This window comes from Micropterus salmoides, unplaced genomic scaffold, assembly GCF_014851395.1.
Source record: "Micropterus salmoides isolate LMB-PRFRI ecotype aquatic unplaced genomic scaffold, ASM1485139v1 Ms_hic_scaffold_11, whole genome shotgun sequence".
NCBI lineage: Eukaryota > Metazoa > Chordata > Actinopteri > Centrarchiformes > Centrarchidae > Micropterus > Micropterus salmoides.
In genome coordinates, this window is record NW_024040152.1 from 34,604,003 (window position 1) to 34,631,273 (window position 27,271).

Genomic DNA, 27,271 nt, shown 5'->3' on the forward strand with positions numbered 1-27,271 from the left:
AAGAATGCGATGATAAAATATATAATATATAATATCCATAAGCAGCGATTGTGTGGGTGCATGGGGGCCGCCGACCCAGGGCCCCATCTAGGTCGGGGCCCCATGCATTGCCTTGTCTTTTGCTTGTAGACGCGACCGTATGAGAGCTTTGCTTTGATCAAATGAAGCAGGCGCTTCACTCCTGGTTTCAACAGTAAACCCACAGACTGTAGCCTGTATTAAAAAAAACTATTATATTCTAAACAGACACGTTCAAAAAAATTTCAAACAAATGGGAGACTTATTAGCTAATTTTAACAAAACTCCCTTCACCGCCATGCATCATGGGAATTCTGAGGGACGGACTTATGGCGCTTTTCCATCACCGGTACCAACTCGACTCGCCTCGGTTTGGCCCTGCTCCGTTTTCCATTGCAGATAGTACCCAGAGATAGTACGTAGCTTGTCGTCATAGCGACGCCACACACAACTGCCGCGACGTAACGTTCAATGCGACACACACACCAGCGACACACACAGCTTTCTGTTTTTTAAGTTAAAACGTTTGAACCTTCCTCAGAGTGTAAAGACAGATAAGCGGTATGAAAATCTTCCAGCTGTGTTTTCCTCTGCCGTTGTTGCTGCAGCGGTCTGTGTGACGGCGGGAGCAGAGGGCTCTGTGAGCGGCCGGCCGGCCTCGCCACGTCGGCGCAGGCTTCCCCCGCAGCCACTTACGGAGCTCCTCAACTCCGACAATATTCAAGCACATTTTTGTTCCATCACTTCTCGTAAAACTGTCAATATTGGAAATGATGAAATTACTTACGAAAACTGTAAAATATAAAACTTCCTGTTGCTGGCCTCCGTCAGGTGCTCTGACCAATCAGCAGTCTGTCGTGTTTTCACGTCACATTTTAGTATCACCTCAGCTCGCTTGGAACCTTAGTGATACGACAAAAAGTACCTGGTAGAAGCTACAGGTCCAACTTTTCCACAATGGAAAACCAAACAAAGGCGAGTGGAGCCGGTACTGTGCGGAGGAAAAGGGCCTTTAGGCGACTCACCCTGAACTCCAGCAGCGCAGCCTGCCCCACGTTAATGACTTGTTTTTAATACGTCCTCTTTGTGTTTCTACTACCTTCTTCACAGCTCTCAGTGACCCGCTTTCGTTCTGATCATACGCTGTATATAAGATCTGCAGAGCCCACAGGGAGCTTTTCAGAATAAGAGCGTTTTCCTGCTGATTTTGCTGACATGTTTAGATTTTGTTGATTTAGTGATGAGCGCTTGCTTTTTGACCTTCTACTGTGATTAAGTAGCTACGCAGTTAAATTGTTCCTTTTCTGTCTCTTTAAACTGGGTCTGCGCAGGGTATTTTATTTTGAAAATGGCTGCGTATTCTCTCCAGAGAGGGGCGGAGAGACACTTCTGGGCGTGAGCACAAGCACTGACTAGAGTGGCCTCAGTGGACTTTCTAACTTGGTATAAATGTCTTTGTAGCAGGTGGGCCCCATGATGAAGCTCCGCCCCTACTGTGCTGAGAGTCTAGCTCCGCCTCCGATAATAGCACAACACTGCTTTAACCCTTTAACACAGACGCTCCACCACAGTTATTACACACACAGTAGTGTGGATGGGGCCTGAAGCCTTCATCCTCTGGGCAGCAATAATTAATCACCATCTAAGACTGGGTATCGTTTTAAATACCAAAAGCAGGTTTCGGCACCAAAACAATAGTTTTTTGACACTTAGAGATAAAAAACAGATTTTCATCTGAGCACTTTAAGGTAAATTTAAGTTTCAAAACCTACAATTCCATAGCTGAATATTTAAAATATGCCTCTACAAAGAACCTTAAGTCACTCTGGATGCTTGATTTCATATAATATCAAGAAAACAAAATGTGGACGATGATGTGAGCAGAGAAAAGAAAGTGAGAGAGTTTCTGTGTTTATACTCAGCTCATCCTCATTAACATCCAGCAGCTGAGAAGGCCAAATATTATTATGTGGCTCCTTAATTAGGACTGCAGTGTGTGTGTGTGTTAGCATTAGCATGGATTAGCATGAGAAACACTGGGGATTTTGTAGGTGCAGGCTGGGACGCAGCTTTGATTTCCGCTGCTGGTTTCATGTGTTTAAATGCGGCGTTTGGGCTCAAATTATCATAATATGATTCTCACACACTGAGCAGAGTAAGTCCTCTAATTAGAGACTAAAACACACACAGCACACGAGGACAGGGTGTCCTGACCTGCTGTTCACTAAGATGCACATTATTAGCAGCTTATTTTGCTCATAAAGAAAAATAATCCTAAAAAGTGCATTTGTGTGCGTTTTCTCCAGCTAACTTTTCTAAACCCAAAGCTCCCAGCGCTGCCTCTCTGCAAATTCAGATGTGGACAAAAATAAAATCATTCAGTTAAAATAAGAAAGAAAAACACACTAAAGGAACGAGGGATTAAGAGAGAAATAAATTCAGCACAGACTGAATTAATGGAGAGAAATTAAAACAGATTATCGCTCACTGATGAGTTTTCAGTGTCTCAGTGGGACCACTGACGGTTCTCTCTCTCTTCAAGTTTCAGACGGACACAAAACTTTCCTTAATCAACAGAACAAAAGATGAACTGTAAGAGAAAATATCCGAGTCAAATGCAACTCTGTAGATTTACGCCTGAAAGTGCACCATCATTAGACCCGTCAGAGAAAGACAGAAGAAGAAGAAGAAAAAGAGGAAGAGAAGCAGTTTCAGCAGAGACGTTCTCCAGCAGAACACCTGTGGTCCCACACCGCAGCTGTGGTTCAAACATCTGGACCTCCAACACGTCCTCACTCCCGACTCGTCACATACTGACGCTCGGTCAAAGCCCATTGGCGTTGCTTGTTAACGCCATGGGTAGCCCTTTAGCGTTAATTTTATACATTTAGGGCTCTGCAGTCAAGTTAGCAACGCCTACCAACAACAAACGTCCGGTGACATTTCAAAATAAGACGCTAGTGTTCCGAAACATCGCTATTTTTAAACGGCACGTTATTATAATAATCTTTAACAATTATAATGATTTATAGCACTTTTCCAAAACAAGTTACAAAGTGCTTTGACGAGTGCAAAGGCAATCAAACACATAAAAACAAATACATGCTAAAAGCAAGAAAACACTAAAATACATGTTAAATATAAAATATATATGAAAATAAATAAGCTGAGTTCTGGACAGTCTGGAGTCGATCAGTAGATTTTTGGGTTAAACAGGTGAAAAGGCTGTTGCAATAATCCAGGCGTGATGAGATGAAGGTGTGTAAAATGGTCTCGGTGTCCTTAAAAGGTTCAGTGTGTAAGTTTTAGTGGCATCTAGCGGTGAGGGTTGCGAATTGCACCCCCCCTCCCCTATCCAAGCCAGTTGGATAGCTACGGTGCCTGAGACAGGACAAAAGATGTCCTCTGTGAGATAGCTATTAGATGATAGATATTGATATATTAAAACAATATATTTACATGATTATTCAGTAAAACCATGTTATTGTGAATATTATTGTTACTTGCTCATTAATAAACAGCCACATCAAGAAATGAAGTGCTACATGATGTCTCAAACAACTTGGGAGGTTTGGCTCATCTGGACTAACATACCAAAGAAACATCTAGTGCATCAAGTACGACCACTGACAGATACCAGACAATGTGAGCATCACTGTTTCTGCAGCCCATTATAAACCACATCATACATGAAGTTTACAGAGACATTGGCTGGTGAGGATCAAGGCTCCTCTCGCTTTGCTTAATTAATTAGATATTAATCTGCAAATCAAAATATCTTTTTGACAGCCATAATTTCAGCTTGTGGTAAGACGGTGTTTTTAATGGCCATTTAGCATGTGAAAGTACAAATTAAACATTTGTGTGCACAGTGGGAAGCAATATCCAAAAAAACACCTTTTTTTTAATGCAAATTCAGGAAGTATTCCTCATTGGTCAGCAAAATAAATACATGTTTTCCACCGGGGCAGTATTCAACAGAAGTTTAGCTGCTGATCTGAGCTTCCCTGCTGTTACCATTTTATTGCCAATAATATTCAGCAGCTGTTTGTCTCAGGAGGGTAACGGCTCATTTCTGTCCACGTAACAAAGCCAGAACAGAGGCTGGAGAAGAACTACATGAAGTTACAATCCAACTACATGTTTTTTCTACCAGTAAAAGTTTAGCTGTCTGAGCTTCCAGCTGTAACGTACGTTTTATTGCCAATTAGTGATCAGCTGACAGTAAGCACAATCCAATTTAGGAGAGTAGCAAAGCCAGCCGCGCGGCAGTTTGAGTCCGGCTGTTGTTTTTTTGTTATAAAACACTTCTGAAAAACAACGATTGTGTTGATTTCTGGGGAAAGGGCCACTAGGTTTACTAGGTAGTCATGATGCAACGTTGTATAGCAGGCTCTAAAATATCTTCATCAAAATGTCCCCTGTCTGTGGGGTAAGGATGACGTGGCTGTGGTTGGTCTTCCTGCTCTTGCTGTGTCTCACTGTCACTGACTGGTGTCACCTCGACCTGGTCCTACTTTCTGTCATCTCCGGTAGCTGTTGCTGCTTGGGTCCGGCCAGGTACTGACTGCAACTGAGCTGGCTGGCACTGGCCTGAAACTGAAAACGTGTAAATACTATAATTTAATAATTATCAAGCGCTTAAAATAGCCAGTAATCACTAGGCTAGAAGTTAGATGACCACAATAATTCATAGGCTAACAAGCAACCTGGTACCTACATTAACGTGTAAAAATTATCCTAATGTTAAATAATACATAGTTAAAAATACACGTATTTACACCAACGTTATGATTGTTTAGACCAACATTAACTAGCTTGCTCAGGTTGCTTCTACCAACCGGCTACATGAGGGCAGCGGTGTAGATAATGAGGAGGCAAGCTGAGCCGATGGCGATGTACTGCTGCGAGGAGGGACATTAGACTGGGGAGTTTTAGTGAATCCAAAAGAATCTAATTTCGGGAGCTTTGCGACCCTCTCCTCCTGCTCTTCTCTCTCCTGTCTGCACTGTCTATACCTACACCTCTGGTTACAGCTGATATAATCTTTGTCAGAGCTGACTGAAAATAAGTTGCTAGCTGAACATTTGTGAGTGAGAAGGAAGAGAAGTTGCTGTAATGTGACCGATTGACTTCTCGTATGACTCCGACTGTATTTCATATCAACAGAAATGAAAACCATAAATGTTCCTGATTGACAAAGAGAAAGACTTCCATCAGTCTGACTCCCTCTCAGTTGTTACTGTCTGGAGAGCTGACGGTAACAATGAAGAAGAGCAGGAGAGCTTATTGTGATAGATAATGAAAAAGTATATTTATTGTTGGTTGGGTAGTCGTGAGAGGACGGTGGAGCAGCAGCACAGTCTCAGAGGGAGCAGCTTCATCTCTCTCAGTGTAATCAGGTGAAGAGAGAGCAGCAGCAGGGTGAAATACCTCCATCTCCTCCAAACGAAACTCCCTGAAGAGTTTAACATATTGGCTGAGGCTCTGCTGCTGCAGATACTGAAAGTGTTTTCATTACATGCAGGGAGGCTTTCACACCCTGAAGAGACACTGAGGAGAAGCTTTCTGTCTCAAAGTGAACTCGGAATATCTGACGGGAGTTGATAGCAATGAATCTTGAATTCAGTCATATTTAGATGTAAACGTATTATTTGTTTCAATTATACATAAATCAGGTGGATGTGCTGTGGTGGTGCAGTCAAACTAAATGTAGGTTCACAGTTGTCTACAGGGCTGTTTAAGGGCACTTTGCTGCACCAGGCCAAACATCCACTGGTGCTTCTTATAGAATAATGATTTAATGATATTTGATATATTATATATAAACTTGTCATCAGCAAGTTTCCATTCAAAAAAGCCGTCAAAGTTCAAACGATGGAAAGTCATGTGGAGAACGTTGACATCAGGAACTTCTGTCAGTTAAAGGGGTTTACAGTCGAAGGGTAATTTCTGTATTTTTAAACCAGGGGTCTGCGAGTTCAAAATATCCTGGATCTCTTTCAGTTATCTGGCTTCACCAACCCGAACAATTGCGATCGGGATAAGCGGTACCACGAAGCTGGTTAACAACTCGGTAACTCAACCCAGGGTTTCCCAATCCAGCCGTGAGCGCGTTCACATAAAAGAGGCGGAGTTAGCAGCAGATGGCCAACGCAGACATGAACAAGTCCACTGTCAGCAGAGAGGCATATTTTACATTTGAAGAGCAAACTGAACACTGTAGCACGGCTGCAGCTGACACATGCAGGGAGACAGAGTGAATGCCTAAATGAACAATAATGTGGTGGTGATGGTACAGTGGATCCACCATTGTGTCCCTGAGCAAGACACTTAACCCCTCGTTGCTCCAGAGGCGTGCGACCTCTGACATGTATACCGGTTGTAAGTCGCTTTAGATAAATGTAAATGATTTGATGTGATCTAATGAGCTGTATGAAAATATCAGCTTTATTCTTTCAGCTAAGCTGTGTCGCCGTTTCCACATTAAAAGGCTCGGGCACTGAAGAACTGGTCGTTCCTCCTCACTTTAAAAAACTTCTTGTCATTTCAAAAATGTCGCAAATGTACCCACACTTTTGATTTTCTCCACGTCTTTTACATCCACGAGCCACGTCTCTGTGCATAACAGGCGTGAACTAGTGTTTACATCCCCACAGCCAATTACAATCACTTTTAGATTTGGGCACATCAAGCATGCTGCATGCTTATTGGCTCACTGATGTTAACAAGAACCTTTAGGTATTGAAATTTGGTACCGAAAGACAAGAAATACATTTTTTGATACTCGATGGTATTGAGGCGGTCGGTGCCTAAAAAGTATTGAACTCGATACCCAGCCCTAGTTAAACCCTTTGTAATGATATCATCATCATCACATATAATAAATACATCATAAATAACTTCAGAAATTTGTGACCTTTAGAAATTTCCCCCTGTATCAAAAGTGATTTGTTCGCTGATCATTCAGATTAAGATTATAAGAATGATTCGGGTGTTATTGGACCAGTTCTGTTCTGGTGTCGGTCAGTCGGGAGATAAACATTCCTGTGTGAAGAGCTGCATGCAAGAAAATCCTGTCAGTGATAAAACAGAAAAGCTGTGTGTTAAAGTGGTTCGTTTGTGCCTGTATCACATCTACACATCCCACACATCCTCCAAACTGTCCTCCACACAGCCTTAATGAGTGTTTGACTGCAGTTTAAATGTTTAAATCGAGTTTAATTGGACTGTGAATCAAACGAAACTGGATTAACTTCCTGCAGACATCATCTCTGTGCATCTTCGCTCTGTTTGTTTTACAGAAATACTATGTGAAATAAAACTGGCACATTTATATGATGCATTGGCCGTGGAACAACGGGGATAAAACTCAAGTGATTATTACATTGTCTGAAGGCAATCTAAAAACTCATGTTTTTGGATTTGGCTACTGTAAACAGTAATTAGTGATATTTCTCTCCTGTGTTGAAACGCAGGGCTCAGTGGTGAAGTGCATTGAGGTGTTTCACGGTGGAATGGGCATCGTGAGAGTGCAGGATATCTCTGTAGTCACGCAAGGGAAGCACCTGCTTCATTCTGATATTAGAAAACATTTAACTTCAGATTCTGAGCCAGTTGTTCCACATGAGGTTTAGACTCCCAGGTTTTAGTACCATCACATTTGGATACAGGAAGATGTAAGAAAGAAAAAAATAGAAGAAAAATGTGTTTAAGGTTTGATGTTCTGCAGAAATGTCTGAGGAACATTTAAAAGGAAGTTTTTCCTTGCCTCTGTCTCCTAGTGCTGCTCTTGGTGGGAATTGTTGAGCTTCTGTAAATAACATCACAGAGTACGGTCTAGACCTGCTCTTTATGAAAAGCGCTGTGAGATAACTGTTGTTGTGATTTGGCGCTATATAAATAAAATTGAATTGAATTCAGGATAGGTAGCGTTAGAGAACTTGCGAGAGACAGCTAGATTTAGAAAGTATCCAACTGAAAATATCCCTCTCTTTCAATTTGACCAAATGAAGATTGGCTGTGCTTTTTACAGTTCTGACAGCCACCGATACATACCGTCATTGCTGTTGGTGTAACTGGCTTCCCCCGAAAACGTCCTGACTCGGACAGGCAACTTTGGATACGGGAGGCTAAAACCCATGGGCAGTGTTGGGTAGTTACTCCAAAAAGGTAATGGATTACATGGATCTGAAAGTAACTAGTTACATTACTTTTGGATTACTGCGTAACATCACCTGTGATGCACAATAACTGCCAAATAACAAGTTACGCCTCATAAATGCTCAGATCAACACAAATCCTTATGATAATGAGAACATACAGTGGATCTCTCTTTTATGCTCTTTAATATTACAAAACTGACAACAAAGATGCATTGCAGACAAAAGTAATTTGATTACAGCATTACTTTGTAACGCGTTACCCCCAACACTGCCCATGGGTACTATCATTGGTCGCCAGTGTGTCTCTTAAGGTGTCGGGGAGTGAGGTTTACTCACTGCACAGCCTTGCTGGCCTCCGTCACATCGGGATGTATAGAATTTCAACAAATGTAACAAAACAGGCTTCTAAAATAAGCTTGAGCTGGAGAGCCATGTGTATACAGGATCGTGTCATCTGCATAAGGTTCAGCTTTGGCAATTAAAAACATTATTTAGGTTTCGGAAAGATGGGTGCTATAATTTTTAAAATTTTTGTTTTGATTGCAAAAAGAAGTCAGGGCGCTTCATTTAGAGATCCTCACCTGCTTTTCAAGCTGTGAAAATGACCTGTTGATAGTTACAGGACCAATTTACCAGCAACAGCTTTCAGTACAGTTTGTATCTGTAGAGGAGGACTCAGACTCAACACGTCCTGTATCCATCTCAGATTTAAAGCCCTCAAGTGTTTCTGTTGACAAAATCTCTTCATGTGTTAACAGGACTTTTATTGTATTTATGTAGAAACACTGTGTGTGTGGACAATACATTCTCGTGTTTGTTCCAAAAAGTCAACTTTGAGGTTTTTTTATTCATTAGGTACATAACATACAAGTTAAGTCAGGTAATGAATGTTTTATTAAGCTGAAACATGATGTTTTCCTAAACCCAACCAAATTGCGATGTTTCGCAATGTTTTACATTAACTTTTTTTTTATTTTGAAAGTCTAACTGGACGTGGCATAGTTATCGTTGTTAACTTTACCACTGAGCCCTACATGTCAAAAAACGACACCAAAGAGTACCCACGGTGTTAGGAACCTACGCCAAGGACCGAGTGACAATGTGTTGGTGTAGACGTCTGCGAGTCGCAGAAGCTGTTGTGTTACAGGGCTCCCATCGACTAGTGGAATGAATTTGGTTTTTCATCTACAGACTGATGACATTAGTTAAATACGCGAGGATATTGGAAGCATTGTAAGACTTTAGTTCAGTACAGCACGTACCTGCGCTGTACTGGGTTTCCCTTATGAACTGCGAGGCAGCCATCACGCACAAGTAGAGAGGTATGTGGCGTGACCCTGGTAAAGTCACCATACATTTTTTTCCATATTGAACACAGAGCATAATTTTTCCTGAACAAAACCATGAAAACATGAATCACACTCCAGTCCCAAAATACAAGTGTTAGTGAATGTTTCACAGGTAAGTTTCTTTGTTATGTTCATCAAGAAAAGATAAAGAAGCGTAATACAAAGCAGCATTGTGTATTTTTCTGATTCAGCAACGACACAATGAATTGCTGTTAAAGACAATAACACCACCAACACAAAGTGTTTGTTCTCAGGATGTGACATTTGTACTGATTTCTGTCCTCAGGTCAGTGAGCTGGAGGCCATGATGAAGCACATGCAGAAAGTTCTGGAAGAAGAGCTGAGTGGTGAGTTTGAGTACATAGACGTAAAGTACACACATACATACACTCAGGGTACATAAAGATAGTACTAGAAGAAGATCCCCCCCTCCCCCCGCGGCAGTGCTAATAAGTCTGTCCTTCCTGTAGAGACAAATGTGAACGACTGGATGTTTATCCCTGCAGTCGTTTCCTTCTCTCTTCTTCCTCACCTTCTCCTCCGTCTGGCCTTTACTTTTATTTCACCTCCACATACTGAGTGTATTCGTCCTCCTCCTCCTCCTCCTCCTCCTGTCGGTCTTCAGTTCCTGTTGGCTTGGTTCAGTCACAATCTGTCCTCGGCTTTGAAACCTGTTCGTCTCGCTCCACTGACCTCAGAAGAAAAAACCCGTCTCAGCTGCAGGTGAAACTTTTTGCGTTCTCTCCTCCTGTCAAAGGAAACGCTGTGTGACAACTCTTCTCCTGCTGCTTCTTCACACAAACGGTAGAGAGATTACTGCTTCACCAGAAGTTTAATGTTCTCTTGTTCTTTATACATATTTTATCTTTTTTGGATGATGAAAGTAGTTTTTCCACATGTTGACCATACCTGTCAACACTGGGATTACAAAATAAGGGATAATAATTATAAGGGACATTTCCAGGCAACTCCTCGCCCCCTTTTCTAGTTACTATATTAATTATAATTTTAGATGTTGTTTACCACTAGGCCTAATATTAATTCCAGTTACATCTGTTTAATTTTTTGGGGTTGTTTTTATTCATTAAATCCTTGTGCAAGACGCCCAGTCTACATTGGTCGCTAATTTATTAATGCTAAGTACTAACTCCTCGATAATCATAACCATTCATGCAGAGGAATTACTGTAGGTTGCATTCTTTATTCACACATCGTAAATTATTTTTTCAGTTCACACACTGTAGAGAAATGCATCACCCATCCTGAAAAGGTCTGGAAGGAAACGGATTCCAAAGCAGCTACTGTCACGATCCTGTCTGTCTGCTGTCTTAGTTTGCTTTCTCTACCTGATGTTACTGTTTCTCTGGTCATGATCTGTCTGCTAGTGTTCAGTATTGTTTTGGTATCTTCCTTATTTCTGATCTGTTCCATGTTAAGTGTAGTCCTGTTTCCTGCTTGGTCCTCTCTCTGTTCCCTGCCCTGTTCTGTTTAGCAGTTGGTCCATGTTTTCTGTTTTGGGCTTTTGTTCCTTGTCCTGTGTTTCCTCTGTGTAGCCTTGTTTATTTCTGTTCAGCTCACTTAGCACCTGTTCTGTCTTGTATCTTAGGTTTACACCTGCATTTCAGTTCTGTCTCTTAGTTAACGTCTTTGTTTTCACTCCTGGTGTTTGCATTATTTTGGCTTTGTCTGCTCTGTGTTCTGTTTAGTCCTAGTTTCAGTCTGTTTTCCCTGTTGGTGGTAGTTTATTTGTGATCTGCCTGCTTGTGTCTGGATTAGTTTATTTATATTATTCTGATCTGTTCCGTCTTATTTTGCTATATAGTCTGTTTAGTAATCCCTCTGCCTGCCTGTGTTTCTGTGTGCTTGATTGTCTGATCCCTGCCACCTGTGTTGCTCCTGCCCTGCTCGTTAGTCCCTGTACATATGCTTGTTTTTTCAGTTTGGGTCCGGTCATTGGTGTGAGATGTGTGTTCTGCCTGCTTCAGAGTTACCTGTCGTCTTTGGATCTTTTGTTGAATTAAAAACCTCTGCTCTCCAGTGTTGCATTTGGGCTCTCTTCTGCTTTTGCACTCATCATAATTCCTTGACAGCTATGCAGTAATGGAGTAAGCAGCGAGCGGATGATTACCGACGGGTCATCAATTGGATTACCTCTAACTCTTACTATACTATATAGTAGCACACTGACTCCTTCTTCCAATGCCAGTTTTGATTGAACAACCCTGCCGGCTGCATTCCCCGCACTGTAGCACAACCCTTTCACAATGATATATTGCACACCCCTAATAGGCTACATATTGCACAAATGACACATATCACATAACATGTGCAATACATGATGACATATTGAACAATCCAGCAGCCCAGGTGTTGCACCACTAACATATTGCATAACCCCGATAGCCTTCTTATTGCACAATGACATAGTGCACAACCCAGCCAGCCTACATGTTAGTGTTTAGGATTACCTGTCTGATAACCGACTGCTCATAAATTGTCTGGAGGGGCGGATGGTTTTTGACCCCCATAATCTTCATGGCTGTCTGTACCAGACGTGTGATCTGTGATTTGGCCTGTACTCTCTAGTATTGCATGATAAAACAGCATCCTCTGTTGAAGTCTGGAGCAGAGAGTATTTACGTGGCCCTTCCAGCTAAATGCATTATCGATTTAAGGGAAGAGCACTTTGAATTACCTTGTTGTTAAATTGTGCTATACAAATAAACTTGCCTTGCCTTGAAAATATCCCGGGAAAAACAGCAGGTGTTTCTTCCCCATTACAAAATACTGCAAGTCACGGTTCTGGGGTTGTTGGTGTTTACTGTTATACTTTAAAGTTGTTCTGTTCCTTTTTGTTGTCTTGTTTTTTTTTCCTTCTTCCTGTCTCTGAAACCCTTTCTCACTCCCAACTCGTCGCGAATGGTCAGGACCACTTAGCGTCATAGTTCAACAAAAGCAGGTGTTATGCTGGGTACACACCAAAGGATTTTTTACATCTTATAAGATTTTCAAAATGTGATAGACCACAAACATGAGGAGGAAAAAATCCTAGATTTAACCGTTTTGCTCCTATAGTGTGTGTGTGTGTGTGTGTGTGTGTGTGCTGCGCCATGACTGTGTTTCTTATGCTTCCGTCTTCAATCATCTCGCTTTCTGATTGGATATTGTTTAGTTTCACGTGATAATCTCCAGAACGTGCGCGCGTTTGTCCTCTGGGATCCCCCCCACACATCAGGATTTCAACATGTCGAATATTTACGATCCGACGTTCTTCCGATCAGGTTCGGACACTCTTAACACACCTCACACCAAGGGAGAATCTGATCAGATAATCTGTAGAACCATCAAGATAATCGGCCCAAAATCAGCCCGATTATCTTTTGGTGTGTACCCAGCATTAGAAATAAAATGAACAAGAGTAAAGAGGTGGTTGGACTGGACGCGTGGATCAGAAACCGGACTTTCACAGAGGATACCGGTGTTTGTTTCCCTTTTGAAGCAAAATGTCAACAATGATCGTTTTTTAGTTAAGTTATGCAAGTTATTTTAAACCATGATCTTTTCCTAAACCTACCCAAATTGTGACGTTTCACGATGTTAACCACTAGTTTTATTTTGAAAGTCTGACCGGAAGTTGCATATTTATTCTTGCTAACTTGACCACAAGTCCTAAATGTGTAAAAACGACGCTAAAGGTTACCCAGGGCGTTAAAAAAACAACGTCCATATGGGGGCGCCCTGGCATGAGAACGGGCTGGAACACGGGCATGTTTGGGTGTAATGAACTCTGGACAAAACAAGACACTTGAAGACGTCACTGTGGACAGTGAGATGGACATTTAAAATATTTTATAAACCTAAGAATGAATAATTTAAATCAGGAAATGGCTGATTAATTGATTGAAAATAATCATTTGTGGAGTTGTGAAGGAGGAGGAGCCGTTTCGGCACTCCCGGCTTCACATAGAAATGTGACTTTACTCACAGCTGAAGCACTTCTACAGCTTGGATCAGCATGAAATTCCAGCTTACTGAATTTATCAAGATAAAAGAATAACATGAAGTGCTGGAGGAACTGAGGGGGGGGGGTTTCTAACTAAAATATGGAACTATAAAACAGGAAATTAGCAGTAACGACCTGTCTCTGCAAAAACCTGGACCTCTCTGCAGGCGAGGTTTAGGCTGCTGTTTGGGAAACTAATGATTCTGCTGAATGTTGCTCCTCTGACCAGAAAACATGCAGCTGATTTACTCTAACGGAAATGTGTCATTTAGATGCAAATCACACAAAGACATTTGAAATGTTTTGACATCGGAATAGAAATTAAACATTTAAAGATAAAACAATTAAAATTAAATTTTTCTGCATCATATTTTTTTAATTGTGAGATTGAATGTCTATTTGTATTTATTCATGAATGCGCTCTTGTATGTTCTGCATGTGGCCTACACATGTCTACATGTATCTACACGTGTTGTGTGTCGTCGTGGTCAAAACCAAATGTAATCAATGATGGCCAGCTCGCTGTTTGAGTCGAGCCGTGGTGGACTTATTGTTCCCTTAAGGAATCGAAGTGACCGCAGCGATAAGCAGCCACATAAATCCTCAGATATTTTGTTTCTAGTGAGTGGACAACAGACCGGCGGCAGCTCAGAGGCCGTTTCCTGATTCACAGTTCGATCATTGTCTGTTAAACAGCAGCTCAGTCATTTTGTGCTGCTTTGGTGTTCCTGTCCAAAGCCTGAAGACAAACAGCAGCTGGTTTGTTTTTACTCAGATTCAGTCTGAAAGGTACTTCATTTGTCACATACGAGATTCATCCTCTGCATTTAACCCAACCCTGAAGGGAGCAGTGGGCAAAATATTTTCTGTAAAGCACATTGAATTGCACATGAAATGAGCTCTATAAGTAAAGTCGCCTTGCTGAAAGAAGGTGAAATGGCAGTTAAAGTGCTAAAAGTCTTGGTTTAAACGTCGGTACTGAATCAGGTTCAGCTGAAATGTACATAATCAGTGAAGAGGAATAAATGAAAGCAGATGATCCCTTAGTTAAAGAGTGAGAGATGAACAGTCTTGAATCCTCGTTGATCTCTCTGTAGGCGCTTTCACACGCTCAGTTTTCCGGGATTACAATGTCAATCGAGAGGGTTCCAACTGCAAACCTCCACTGAGGCCGGTCAGGACAGGAAATAACCATAAACCACGTGATGCATTCTGGGTTGTTTTGCTCCTCTACACATCGCAACAGCGGTAGGTTACTGGTTAGCATGATCCAGAACATTAAAACAAGTCTGAATGGATGAGTGGGCGGCTGTGGCTCAGGAGGTAGAGCGGGTTGGCCGTTAATCGGAAGGTCCGCGGTTCAATCTCTGGCTCCCCCTGGTTGCGTGTCGAAGTGTCATTGGGCAAGATACTGAACCCCGATTTTCCCCTGGCGGCTGTTCCGCCAGTGTATGAATGTGTGTGAATGTTAGTTTCCGTTTGAGCACTTAGGCTCAGTGTATGAATGTGTGTGACTGGTGAATGCAGATGTAGTGTAAAAGCGCTTTGAGTGGTCGAAAAGACTAGAAAGGCGCTATACAAGTACGGAGCATTTACATTTACATGAGTCTTGGTATGTTTGCCGTCAATATTGTAGCTCTGAATCACACAAGTTACAGAATGTTACACGTGTGTAAGTTAGGTGGTTTGTCGTTCTACATGGGTAACTGCACAAAGCAACTGTGGTGTTCAGCTTTATTAAACGTTGTCTTTGTGAAGCATTTAGTGAGGGCTGATAATAATAATGACTATGATGCTCAGGTTAAAGGTACAAATATTGATAGTGGTAGATATTTTGATAGAACATGCCAAGACCCATCCATTCAGACCTATTGTAATGTTTTGCATATGCAAATCAGTCTAACTGTGTAATCTGTGTGTCTACAGTGCATAAAGTATTATTACAGTAGGATACTAACGTGTGTCTCCTTCATTTTTAAAAAGTGGATATCTACAAAATAATCGATAAAGGTAAACATGTTGTATTACATGTGTTTTCATTTTTACAGATTTTACAGTTTGATAGTCCAGCAGGGTTCTAGTTACAGTCCATAAGGAGGGTCTCAGCTCTTGCAGTAAACTACTCCTTAAAAAAGTAATATTAGGTCCAATCCCAACGTCCCCCCTCGCAGACTCTCAGACTTTATCCCAGGAAGTCCGTGAGGGTTCAGGGCCGTCCCACTGTCAAATCGTCTAGTGTGCGAGGGCTCTCTCACACGTTTTGAGCCCTTTGTAGACCCTCTTGGTAAGCCCGCATTTCTGCAGACTTTGGCTGAGGGAATCGCCCACAGTTCATAGCGGTATGACGTGAAACACGGGGGTTACCGTGGGAAGCCCTGAAGCGAGAGAAAAATCGCCTCGGAGGAATGCAATCCCCTCAGTACACGCTTCGTTTATTCAACTATTTATTTTAGTTTTTGCTTAATGAGGCTGTTTGATGTTTGGCTGATCTGAATGATTAGTGACATTTCCCTCCTCCACTCTGCAGGGCGAGAGCCTGCAGGACTTAAAAGGAAAAAGCATAAAATAAAGTGTGCAACGTGTTTCAGCGTCATCAAGATGATAAAGTGGCAAAGTGCCGTCCTGTTCCTGTTTACAGCATTTTGAGCCTCTTAAACTCAATCACTAATCACTTTTCTAATTGACGTCAGTGAAGTCTGTGAGGGTTCAGGGCTCAGGGCGAGTGATGAGGGGCTGCAATCAAATGATTTTAAATACGTCTCGTAAAACAGAAAAATATTCAAAATCTATATGTATATGTAAAATCTATATGCAGCGTGTAATTATTCAAATTACAGGCTAATTATGGGAAACACTGCTTTCACCCCCAAACAAAGCAGTCTCTCCCGACTTTTTAACTAATATCATCCATAACAGCAGCAAGGAGTGTGGTTATTAGAAAGCATATAGCCTGGGCCTAACGTTTCCTAACGCCACCGGCTGAAATAAAAAAAATAAAGCTTATAAATAGGCTGCATGTGCAGAGAAACACTTCGAGATTTATAAGAGTGGTTACAAAACGTTACGCCGCTCTCTCCAGACGAGTCCAAGCATCAGTGACAGTAGCTGTCGTAAGTTTCACGTCGCTGTGCCGCTTCAGCAGATGCTTCAATAAATCAGATTTAGAAATGTTCGTGGTTGAAAGCTTTTAGCTGGTCGCACAGAGTTTACAGTAAACAATGTTCTTTGTAGAATAGGCTCAAATCAATATGCTATAAATAGGAATTTGCCTGTAGTTTCCCGTTACAATGTTCACTAAATAATAATTAAATAAAAATCAACGTCAAAATCCCTCCCCCTTTAAATGTCTACATGATTACACTTTATAATTTGAATGCGTTGTCAAATCACGCGCCTTTATTTTGTATTTTTTGCGTATACTTCCTGACAGCGGAGGTCTGCAGTTGGACCTTCTTGCGTCAATCTGCAGCTCGCTGCACTGTATGAAGGGTACCGAGCCGGAAAGGGGGATCTGATTTGATCCGCCTCTGATCCAGGGATGTTGCCGGTAACGGAGCCGGAACGATGTCTGTGTTCAAGGCCACAGCCGGCGTGCCGGAACAGGAGTGACGCTGTTGTGTTACAAGTCGCGGCCTTTTTTAAACTGTCTAACTCCAAAAGTCCACTGACTCCGGCTGCGCCACGGTTTTGTTTGGTCTCCAGCCCGGCGTTAACGTTTACTGGAACTGTCTCTGCGTTGACTTGTTAATTTTCTCATTTTTGTGCTTCTTCTACCTTCTTCACAGCTCCGTCGCCTGCAGGCTGCATATCCACAGGGAGCCTTTCAGAATAAGAGCGTTTTGCCTGCCCGATTTTGCTGACATGTTTAGATTTTGTTAATTTGGTAATCAGTGTTTGTGCTTCCACTATTAGTAAGTAGGCTACGCAGTGAAATGGTTTCTTTTGTCCGTTTTAACAGTGTTTTTTTTGTTTTTTACGATCGGGAATCTGCACGGGGTATTTTATTTTTAAAATTGACCATATGAGCTCAGGTAGCTGCAGCGTAGGGGGACTCAGTGGGGGTAACCCGGAAAGCCGGAACGCTTTCTCATCCCTTTCACCTGGTGTTCCCTGCTCCTCTCCCCATCTGCAGCTCGTTCCCTCATTAGTCCCCTCAGCATATATATACGAGCCTACCTGCACTGGTGCGTTGTCTTTTCAATACTTTCCCCTTGTATAACTCTAACCGTGGCTTGATTTCCTGGGTTCTGACCTGTGCCAGTAAAGTTTGCCCTTTTCTGATTGAGCTCCTGGTTCTGACCCTTTTGAAATAACCTTGTATACTTGGACCGTTACCCTGATGGTTTGTGGCGTGCTCGTGGGTTCTCGCCAGCTCTGAGTCGGTGAGCGTAACAAGAACTGTCAGTTGATGTGTAAGAACTCAAAGCAGCTTAACTGTCGGTCAAAGAGTAAGACAAGAAAGCTGCTGAAGTGTCAATTGACGAGCTACAGATAAAAAGCAGTGGAAACATCCAAAACATCGTACCTAAACGACTCAATAGGTCGATTGTCACGTGTCCCAACACGCAAGGACGTCACTTTGTGTTGGAAAGTGGTGGGGACAAAGTGGCTCAGAGACACTGGGCTCACGAGACGGCACCATACGCAATAAAATAGGTTCATGAGAACGAGAGGGGAGAGAAGATGTGTTGCAACAAGATATGCTCAATGATGAGATATGAGAGCGGGGCGTCTGGGGGGGACCTCCCCCGGGAAATTTTGATCTTTAAACACTTCATTTCCTGCATTCTGGTGAAGGTTTCTGCACCAACTTATTGTGGAAATATTTATGCAAAATGAATCAATTCAGGTGGCAAAATATATAAATAAAACAGAATCTAAGGGAGAGCAGCTCTCAGTCGTTCTGTGCTGCTTTCAGGTCTGTTTCCCCTGTAGATCAACTTTTCCCCTGTAATATTATTCCTGCTGAGTCATGATTTAGTCTTTCCTCCTCTTGTCACGTTCACAGGGAGAGAACAGAAAACTTGGTCTAAAAAGAAAACTATCAAGTTGTTGTTAAAGTTACTGACTAGTGCTGCGTGTTTTTAGGTCAGTTCAGAATCAGTAACTTGTTTGTTTTTAGCTTAAGTTACATTTTTTGGACAGAGCACATTTTGTTTGTTCTATATTTTAATTGCATGTTTTCTTAATGTGCAAATAAACTTTTCTAAAAGCATTTTTATTATTGAACAAGCTTTTTCAAAACGTTTAACACAATCTTATTATCTATTGTAGGTCACTACTGATGTTGGGTTTCCACTGTTTATTTGAAATAAAGTAAATAGAGCTCAAACAGAAAATGGACCAATGGGTGCTGTGGAAATCAACAGACAATTTTAACAAAGAGGTCCTCAAAAGGAGGATTACTACTGTGACTACGGGAAAAAACAAAAGGACAAACCAAAAAGCGCTCTAACTAAAGTATGTCGCAAAACCAAAACACAAAGCGCACAGCCCCCCTGAACCTAGTGGAAACTAACATGAAACAACTACTGTGGGTGCAGGAAAGGTATCAGTTTTTAAATCATAGCCTGGCCCACTTCCTAACCTTTACTTGAACAAAAGCTTCTACAGCACTTATCACGATTATCACAAGAGAGCACAACAAAATCACAACTGCCCAGTTCACACAGAATAGGCAGCTATTTAAACAGGCAGCCAGACGCCGCACCAATCAGATCACTGGCCGGAACCAGGAAGTAGGCAGGTCTCGCGTCAGCCAATCCTCAGCAAGGGTTCGCACAACACAGATACACAGATAACGGCGGTGGCCGTAACACTGGGTAGACTGTCGGGCAAACAGGCAGGCAGCGTCTTAATCGCACAGATAACAACTGGAGTAGACAAAGAAACAGCAAAAATGTTCAACTATTATAATTATAAACTCAGAGTTGGCCGGAGACATTATACCACGGGAGGTAAACTGACGAAGTGGCGAGGAGTGGAAGATGAGCCGGAGTATTTCACTGCAAGGGTTGATTGCTGGATGAGGCCCAGGTGTGAGACGCTGCAGGCGATGATGAGCCAGGAGCCTGAGCCAGACAGGCCCACAACACACACAGACCAAAGTGACAGAAACAGCAGGGAAGGCAAAACAGAGGAGACATAAGGAAAAAAGGGAGGTAGGAAAGGCCGAATATAACAACTGATGCTTGTATGCTCTTCCACAAATACTGTATAAGGCGCTTTGGATAAAAGTGTCTGCCACATGAGTAATTCTAAGACCAGTCCAGGACCTTCAGTGCGTCTCATAAGTGACGGGACATTTGACACTAAAGGCCAAAAAATCAATACGGCAATATATCGTTATACATGTTAACACGATACTCTATCGATATTGATGGGAATCTCCACTGACGTGCTAACGAACATAAACTACACATTTTGCTTCACATGCTGAACATGCTGAGTGACAAACTGTGCAAATACATAAAGTACCTGCTACTTGATCTGCTCCTCTGCTGCTTCAGCACTCCACACTGACCAGCTACAGCAACCCCAAAGGGTCAATACTCAAACCCAAAATTCAGAGTGGCCTAAAACATACAGCTACCACTAGGTGAAGAAAGGGCAGCCCAATGCTGTGTCACTGAACAGTTAATATAATGTGAGGTACATATTTGACTTACGTGGTACACAGCAATTTGTGTTTTCAGCCAAAAATTCTGAATCGAATTAGCATTTTTATTTGCCTTTTAGAATGAAAAAATGTCACAGTAGTTCTGTAGTTTTAATTTACAGACTGAAATGTGAAATGTTTTCTAACAGTTTGGATTTGCAGCAAATAAATAACTTTTGTATTCTTAAATATCGTGATGTATCATTTTTGTCTAGCGATATCAATAATCACAGAATTGCTGTATCTTGATATTATCGTGAGCCATTTATCACGTATCGTGTGGTCCCCTGCGATTCCCGCCCCTATTTGACACGTGGTAAACGTAATGAAACGTTAGTAGTTTGGTTAGGTTTAGGCAACCAAACCATGGGACGTAAGTCATCTACAAAATGTCATTTAACTTAAAACATGTCAACTTTGACTTTCTTCCACACGGGACGTGAACCTCGGTCTCCTGAGTTTACTTGATTCATCCGTCCACCACACCACCTCCTTAAACAGACTTTTCTACTACATCACCTGAATTCTTCTTTCACTAGTCTGACAAAAAACCTAAATATGGGTCATAATAAGCTGCTGCATGATCGACCTGCACAGCCGTTTTTCTGTGAGTCAGTCGAAGGCTAAGATATGGATTAGGCTGAGATGTCGGCTCATTTGTAACTAAAAAACACAGTTCAACTCTAAAAGTTGAAAAGTATGAGAGCCAGAGTCGGGTGTGTGCACTGACCACAGTTTTTTGTTTTACAACACAGTTTAGATTAAACAGTAGGTGTGTGAAGTCCAGTCGTCAGCTGATCAGTTCACGTGTCAAAGTGTGGCCTACAGCAGAATTTAGTTTCTACCTGGAACAGAGTTTAATGAACTGTGTTCTCTGCGAGGTCACAGCTCATTACAATAGTCTCATTAAGACTGCGAGCTCGTTAAGATTCAAAGATCCCAACCTGTTGAGACTTAAGTCAGACATCACATCTGAAGAAGACGCCGTCTCTCACAGTGGTTTCTCAGCCGGGTCTCCTGCACAGAGCTCGTGTTGTCACCATTTACACAAATCTGTGTGTTTGGATTCTGACAGCAGCAGATATCTTGCATTTATCATCCCATCAGACCACCGCCACACACCGTAATCTGCTTTTATTAATGGAGTCAGAGCTGCTCCACAGAGGGGGGGCGGATCCAGAACTACAAACAGAAACACTGAAAATACAGGGTTTCAAATAAAATGTCTCCAGGTGTCTCTTAAAACTCTTTGTATTGTTGTTTCTTTCTGTAAACCAGGAGACCCAGCGGAGCCTGAGGCCCCTCAGAGCCCTCAGGGACCCCTGATGATCAACAGCAGTCTGCTGGAGACCAGGATCCAGCACCTGAGAGAGTGAGTCTGAGAGGGGCTTTTATTCTGTAAAGATCTAGTCTGATGTGCTTCTGTTATTGCAGTTCAACTCTTAGTGTCAGTGCAGCAGAACCTCCTGCAGTCGGTGTAGTTGGTGGCAAGGCACCCACTCAACCACCTCCTTACTCTGACTCTTCAGTTATTTATACCAGGCCGACTTTAAGCGTTGAACAATGACACTAAAAGGCTTCTCTGGGTGCATTTAACTATGATGCTAAAGCACAACCCTGCAGCTCGCAGAGATGCAACTGAGTCACCAGAACTTTGTCTGTCTGTTCTTTGTTTGTACTGCTAAATAGTTCTGTTTTGTGGTTTAGTGTTGTTTTAGAGAATAAAAACACTGGTTAATGTCAGACAAACTCATGGTTTCCATTAAATATTAAAGGGTAAGTTCTGTTTTTTTAAACCTGGGTCCTGTTTCCACATATGTTGGTGTAGAAATGACCAGTAGATACAAAGAGTTTTGAATCTGTGCAGTAGATTCTTCAGCCTGCAGCTGAACCGGCTGCACAGACCGTTCTCATTTCAGGGTCTAACGCTTTCAGAAAAAGTCACAAAACATAGTTATTTGAGGCCAAAAGGTACACACTGCATCTGGAAGCGTCTTGTACAGACCGGAAGTATAGCGAGCTAGCTACGTTCGTGTTAAAGGTGTTGACAGCCCCCCCGAAGCCCCCTGCCCTTACCACAACCATCACAAATGTTAGTACCTAAACCCAAGTCACTGACTTCATGCATGTTGACCGGCTAATCCTACCTGCTAGCACATCGGCGGGTTAGCCTCCTTTGTGTTGCTGGGACGTAGAAAACGGTGGTGTTTCATACGGACGCTGAAGGGTACCTTTAGCGTAAAATACTTTGTCACGCTGTCTGAAAGCATCAGCTATGATGCATTGAGAAGAGAATGTTTTGGGCTGCAACGTATTCCTTCGGGGCGACTGCACCTGTCAAAGTGGCGTCCAATAAAAAGTGCTGCTTTTGTTTGTTTTTTTAATGTAATACCAGGTGTCTGAGAACACAATAGGAAAAAATCCCTACGAGGGACTCCCGGTGACCCCAAAGACAGTATAATTAGACGAAGCCACTCGGCGGGTTTTAATGAAGAGCAATGAAGCCAATTTTGGTCCCATGAAGTACTACTACATGGCTGCTTCCTGTTGGCACCAGGATCTACTGAGCATAGCTTTAAGACACAGTTTAGCGGCCCACCACAGTCCAATTGGTTTTGCCATAGTTTCAAAATGAAAATATTTTTACACTTCTCATAATAACATTTAAGACGCTGATGTAAGCTTCCACGCTCACACACTTTGGCGTCCAACTTGAACCACTTTTCACTTGAGGACACAACACAGTTTGAGGTCAGTACAGTAAGGGTCCGAACAGCTTTAAGTGTTTGTCACTCATTTGTGGGAACACGGTGAGCCTAGCAGCACCTAAATTTGGAGTGCACACGTATTGGAGCCTCTATAGTAAATGAAAGGCATCTTTTAGAGACTTTATTCTGGCATTTTGGCCGGAAAAAACATTAACAAGGTGGTTGACTTTTTTACCACCATTTATATCCTAATTGTTTACTAGAACCCAAAATTCTTTAGAAGAAGAAAAAGTTCTTCATAGATCTAGCCTCTTAATGTTGCTCACAAAGTGCACCAGACTTATGCATTTGACCTAAAATAATACAATATTTTCTTCTGTGTCAGGAAGGGAGAGGAGTTTGTTGTGTACATAGAGGAGCAGCTAGCAAGACTTTTTTTCCTAACGTTACTCCAACGCAACAAACTCCTCTCCCTCGTTTCGTCTGGCGTCTCCTGCAATGACTCGCCTCTCAAGAGATTCCAGAGTGAGAACTGTCCTTGAGCAAGACTTCGGTTTGTTTCCTAATCGACACAAAAATATGTGATGATCATGACAATAGGGACCAGGTTTAAAAATACAGAAATGACCCGCTCAAGACCTATTAAGCTTTTCCACATTTTATGACTTACCAACATTATAACATTGTAGTATTTAAAAGAAATCCCTGTGAGCAAAAACCTCAGATTTCCTCCTTCTGAACTGTTTTCAACTGCTTTTTCTACCAACGGCTCCGTAATACGACACCAGAAGCTAGTTCCATATATGGTCATTTGCTCTGCACAGCAACGCTCAGTCTGCCTGTTCTGCCCAGCGACAACAGCAGCCTGGTAACATGCTTCAGGTCTGGGCCAATCAGAAGACAGTGGGCTTTGAGAGGAGGGGCCTTAAAGAGACAGGAGCATCTACAGCTTGTTTCAGACAGAGGCTGAAATGAAGGCCTACATGAAGAGACAGTATACGACAGAATATTATTTTTTTGAACTTTGAATCATGCCAAGCTGCCATACAGGAGTCAGAGCACTACAATATAGGATTGGAAAAACAGAATAATAGGTCTCCTTTAAGAAACACATTGTGTCTCGTGCTTCAAGTCACTGCAGACTTTTTTCTGTATGAAACCAGATCTTCCACACAGAGTTGTGAGTCTAAACAGAACCGTGAAAAGTTTAAAAATGCTGAAGTCTCGATGAGCAGATCTTGTAAAACTTATCAGACTTTAATTAACAACGGTTCCTCGTTAGGTTGGTAGAAAACGAGATCCGGTCGGCATTACATTTCCTGCTAAACACAATTTCACGCAGTCCACCTGTAATTTCACAATCATAAGAAAGCTGCATTATTGGGGACTGAAATAAAGAATGAAAGAGTGTTTACTTCTAATTACAGAGTAGCTCAACTACTTCTTCCTTATTTCTTTTTTTGTCATTCATAATATACGTATAAAATGCAGATGTAGCGTAAGGAGGGTAGAGTTGCGTTTGCTCGACTGTAAATGATGACGAAGCTGACCCCCCTGACTTTGCTCAGCATCAAGAGTTTTCTCTTGGTTTGAGGTATCGGCGCAGACTTAAGCTCCGTCTCTCTCTGTGAAAGTCTAATTTAAAATAATCCAATTATTCCAGACAAAACATCTTGCCCGAAGCTGCAGCATGTTTCCAAGTGGATCGGAGCGTGATATGAACCAGATTCAGTTTGTTTGTGCAGATTAAAATGAAAAAAACCAAACACAGAGAGAGAGAGAGAGAGAGAGAGAAACAAAAGTAAAAACCAGATCTTTTAATTATATCTTTGCTCCAAAACACAAGAGAGAAGTTCAAAAACAAACACTGGAGGAAAAAGGAATCTGCCTGAAACGCAGTGAAGTTGGATTCAGTAGAAACCAAATAACAGCCTGTGCCTCCCTCCCAACTTCTACTGTAATTAGTTCTCACCTGCTGTAACAGGTGTGGGAAGTTATCTAATGACTGAAGGCATGACTGTGGATTCATCCGCCCCAACAAATGCACTATTTCAGCCCGTTCTCACTCCCAGGGTGTCAAACACTTACACTTTGTCACGTCCTTTGCCATCTGATACCAACACACACAGCAGCCTTCAGCTTCATAGTTGAACGCGGGGGGGGGGGCCTTTAGTATCATAGTTCAACACTACAAGTTGGCCTAGTATGAACCAAGGTTATTATAGTTGTGGATTTTTCATTAGTTTTTATTTGGTTTTGACTTTTTGTTTCAATTTCAGTTTAGTTTTTTACGTGGGTTTGCTAGTTTACTTTTTTTTAGTTTTAGTCTTTGACGCTCCAGGATGCCCAGTTCAGTTCAGTCCAGTTTGTTTTTTTCACAAAACATTAAAATACAAGTATAATCAGAAATATTTGTGAAAAGCTTGTACATAGGGGTGAAAATACAATAAATGGAGGTGAAATAATTGATGGACAGCTAAGAAATTGGAAGATAGTGGAGTTCCCCCTAAGAGCCACAAACAACAGGTCCCTGGCACCCTGAAGGACAGCAGTTATATTAAAATCTAAACCTTTTATTAATCAAAAACTAGGTATTAAAACAACGTGACGCACAAAGAGACAGGCTGGCTGAGACACCAATGAGCGCATAAACATTCAGTAAATATAATGAGCAGCAGACAGTTGACCCAGAGCTCACAGTCAGTGGGCCAGTTCATCTCACATGCAGGACGAGCTCTGAGCCAGACCATCAGAACAAGGAACAGAAAACCACCAAGACAAAACTAAACTAAACACAGCTCTGGACAGTTGTTGCATTCATATTATTTTGTACACGTTTGAATAAAAGATAATAGAAAACATGTTCAAATCCCACCAACCACCAGCTGATCCCTACCTGGGTCTCCCCGGCTAAGTTAGCCCCACCCAACAGCGGTCGCCAGCCGCTACGCTGCGTCCAGACCGCTGGATAAAGCATTCGTGGCAGGCCAGCCACACGGCACACAGCGTGCAGCTCTTCGTGGGGAGGACAAAAACATAACACACCTGCGGTTCACCAGCAGCTGCCTACAGGCTGATCACCGCTGAACTGCTGGTGCAGCCAGACCATCATATGTAGTGTAGGCTTATTAGGTCCAATGAAATAAATAAATAAACAAAAACTAAAGGACAGTTACTTTCATTTTAGTTAGTTTTGCAAACCTACAACACAGTTTTAGTTTGGTTTTTTTGTAAAGCCTCATTTTTATTTCAGTTAACGACAACGTTTTTTTTCACATCTAGTTTTCCTTATTTCATTCGTCTTCGTTAATGATTATAACCTTAGTATGAATAAAAAAGTAAGGAGGTAACCAGACTTTCATCATGTGAAACAACGTCAACATTAACGTAGTTATTTATACCCAAACCAAGATCTTTTCTTAAACCTGACCCCAAGCAGTTGATGCCTAAACCCAACCAAACTGAAAGAGGTTCCTGAAGTGTTGCTGGCCTTGTTAACAAACTGTTTCAACCACTAGTATTGTTTTGAAAGTCTAACCAGACGTTGCATAGTTTTTCTTGATCGCAGAGCCCTTAAGGTGCAGAAACGTCGCTCAACGCTGAAGCCACAGGTGTCAACATTATTAAAATTTTCTGAAAAATAGCAACAAGAAATGAGCGCCGTGTTTTTTCCCTAAGCTGAAAATTTTTCAGCAACCAAAATAATACGCTCAGTGTCTCGCGGCGCTCCCACAGCAGTGAACTGACAAAAGGCGCTGGCCTCGTCAGGAAAAACTCTTTGGTGGACACAGCTGCTGATTACTGCATTATATTGTGTAATGAGTGATCACCTGAATTTGTGTTTCCCTTTTTATAGAAATAAAAACATTTCCACCATAAATTGGTGCAGAATGCAGGAAATTAAGAGTTTAATGCTCAGAGACCCCCACTTATATATTTCAGCATTAAATATTTCTTCAAAATCCTGTTAAAATATCTTCTTCTTGCTCTTGTGACCCAGTATCGTGCATCATCACGCCTCCTGAGTTAAGTGTATCGCCACACCCACCACTTTCCTTGCCCAGGGCGGCCCCAGGGGGTCTTGACCATGTCCCCTGGGATGAGAACAGGTCGACTATCTCTTCCTGTCGGACAGAAAACTGCAGCGAGCAGCTGTTTGAGGCCTGACTGTCTGGGCCTTTTTAAACATGAATCTTTAAATCTGTGAGGAGTTTTTAAAGGTTTACGTCTTCAAGAGGAACCACTGAGAGCCACAGACAGGAAGTCAGGAAGTATTAACTGAGAATGTGGCGCTCCCGTCTTCGATTAGGGTCAGTCCGTCACCATGGCAACAACATCAGGCACACACACAGCTGCTCTGTGGGAATTAA

At 42.1% G+C, this 27,271-nt stretch overlaps 1 protein-coding gene across 1 annotated transcript in view; it reads left to right on the forward strand.

The window, feature by feature from the left end:
• Positions 1-27,271, forward strand: part of nek11 (NIMA-related kinase 11) — a 116,816-nt gene that overhangs the window by 82,767 nt on the left and 6,778 nt on the right. Inside the window, 2 exon segments of the mRNA XM_038712357.1 lie at positions 9,819-9,879; positions 21,472-21,565. Coding sequence (XP_038568285.1) covers positions 9,819-9,879; positions 21,472-21,565 — 155 coding nt within the window.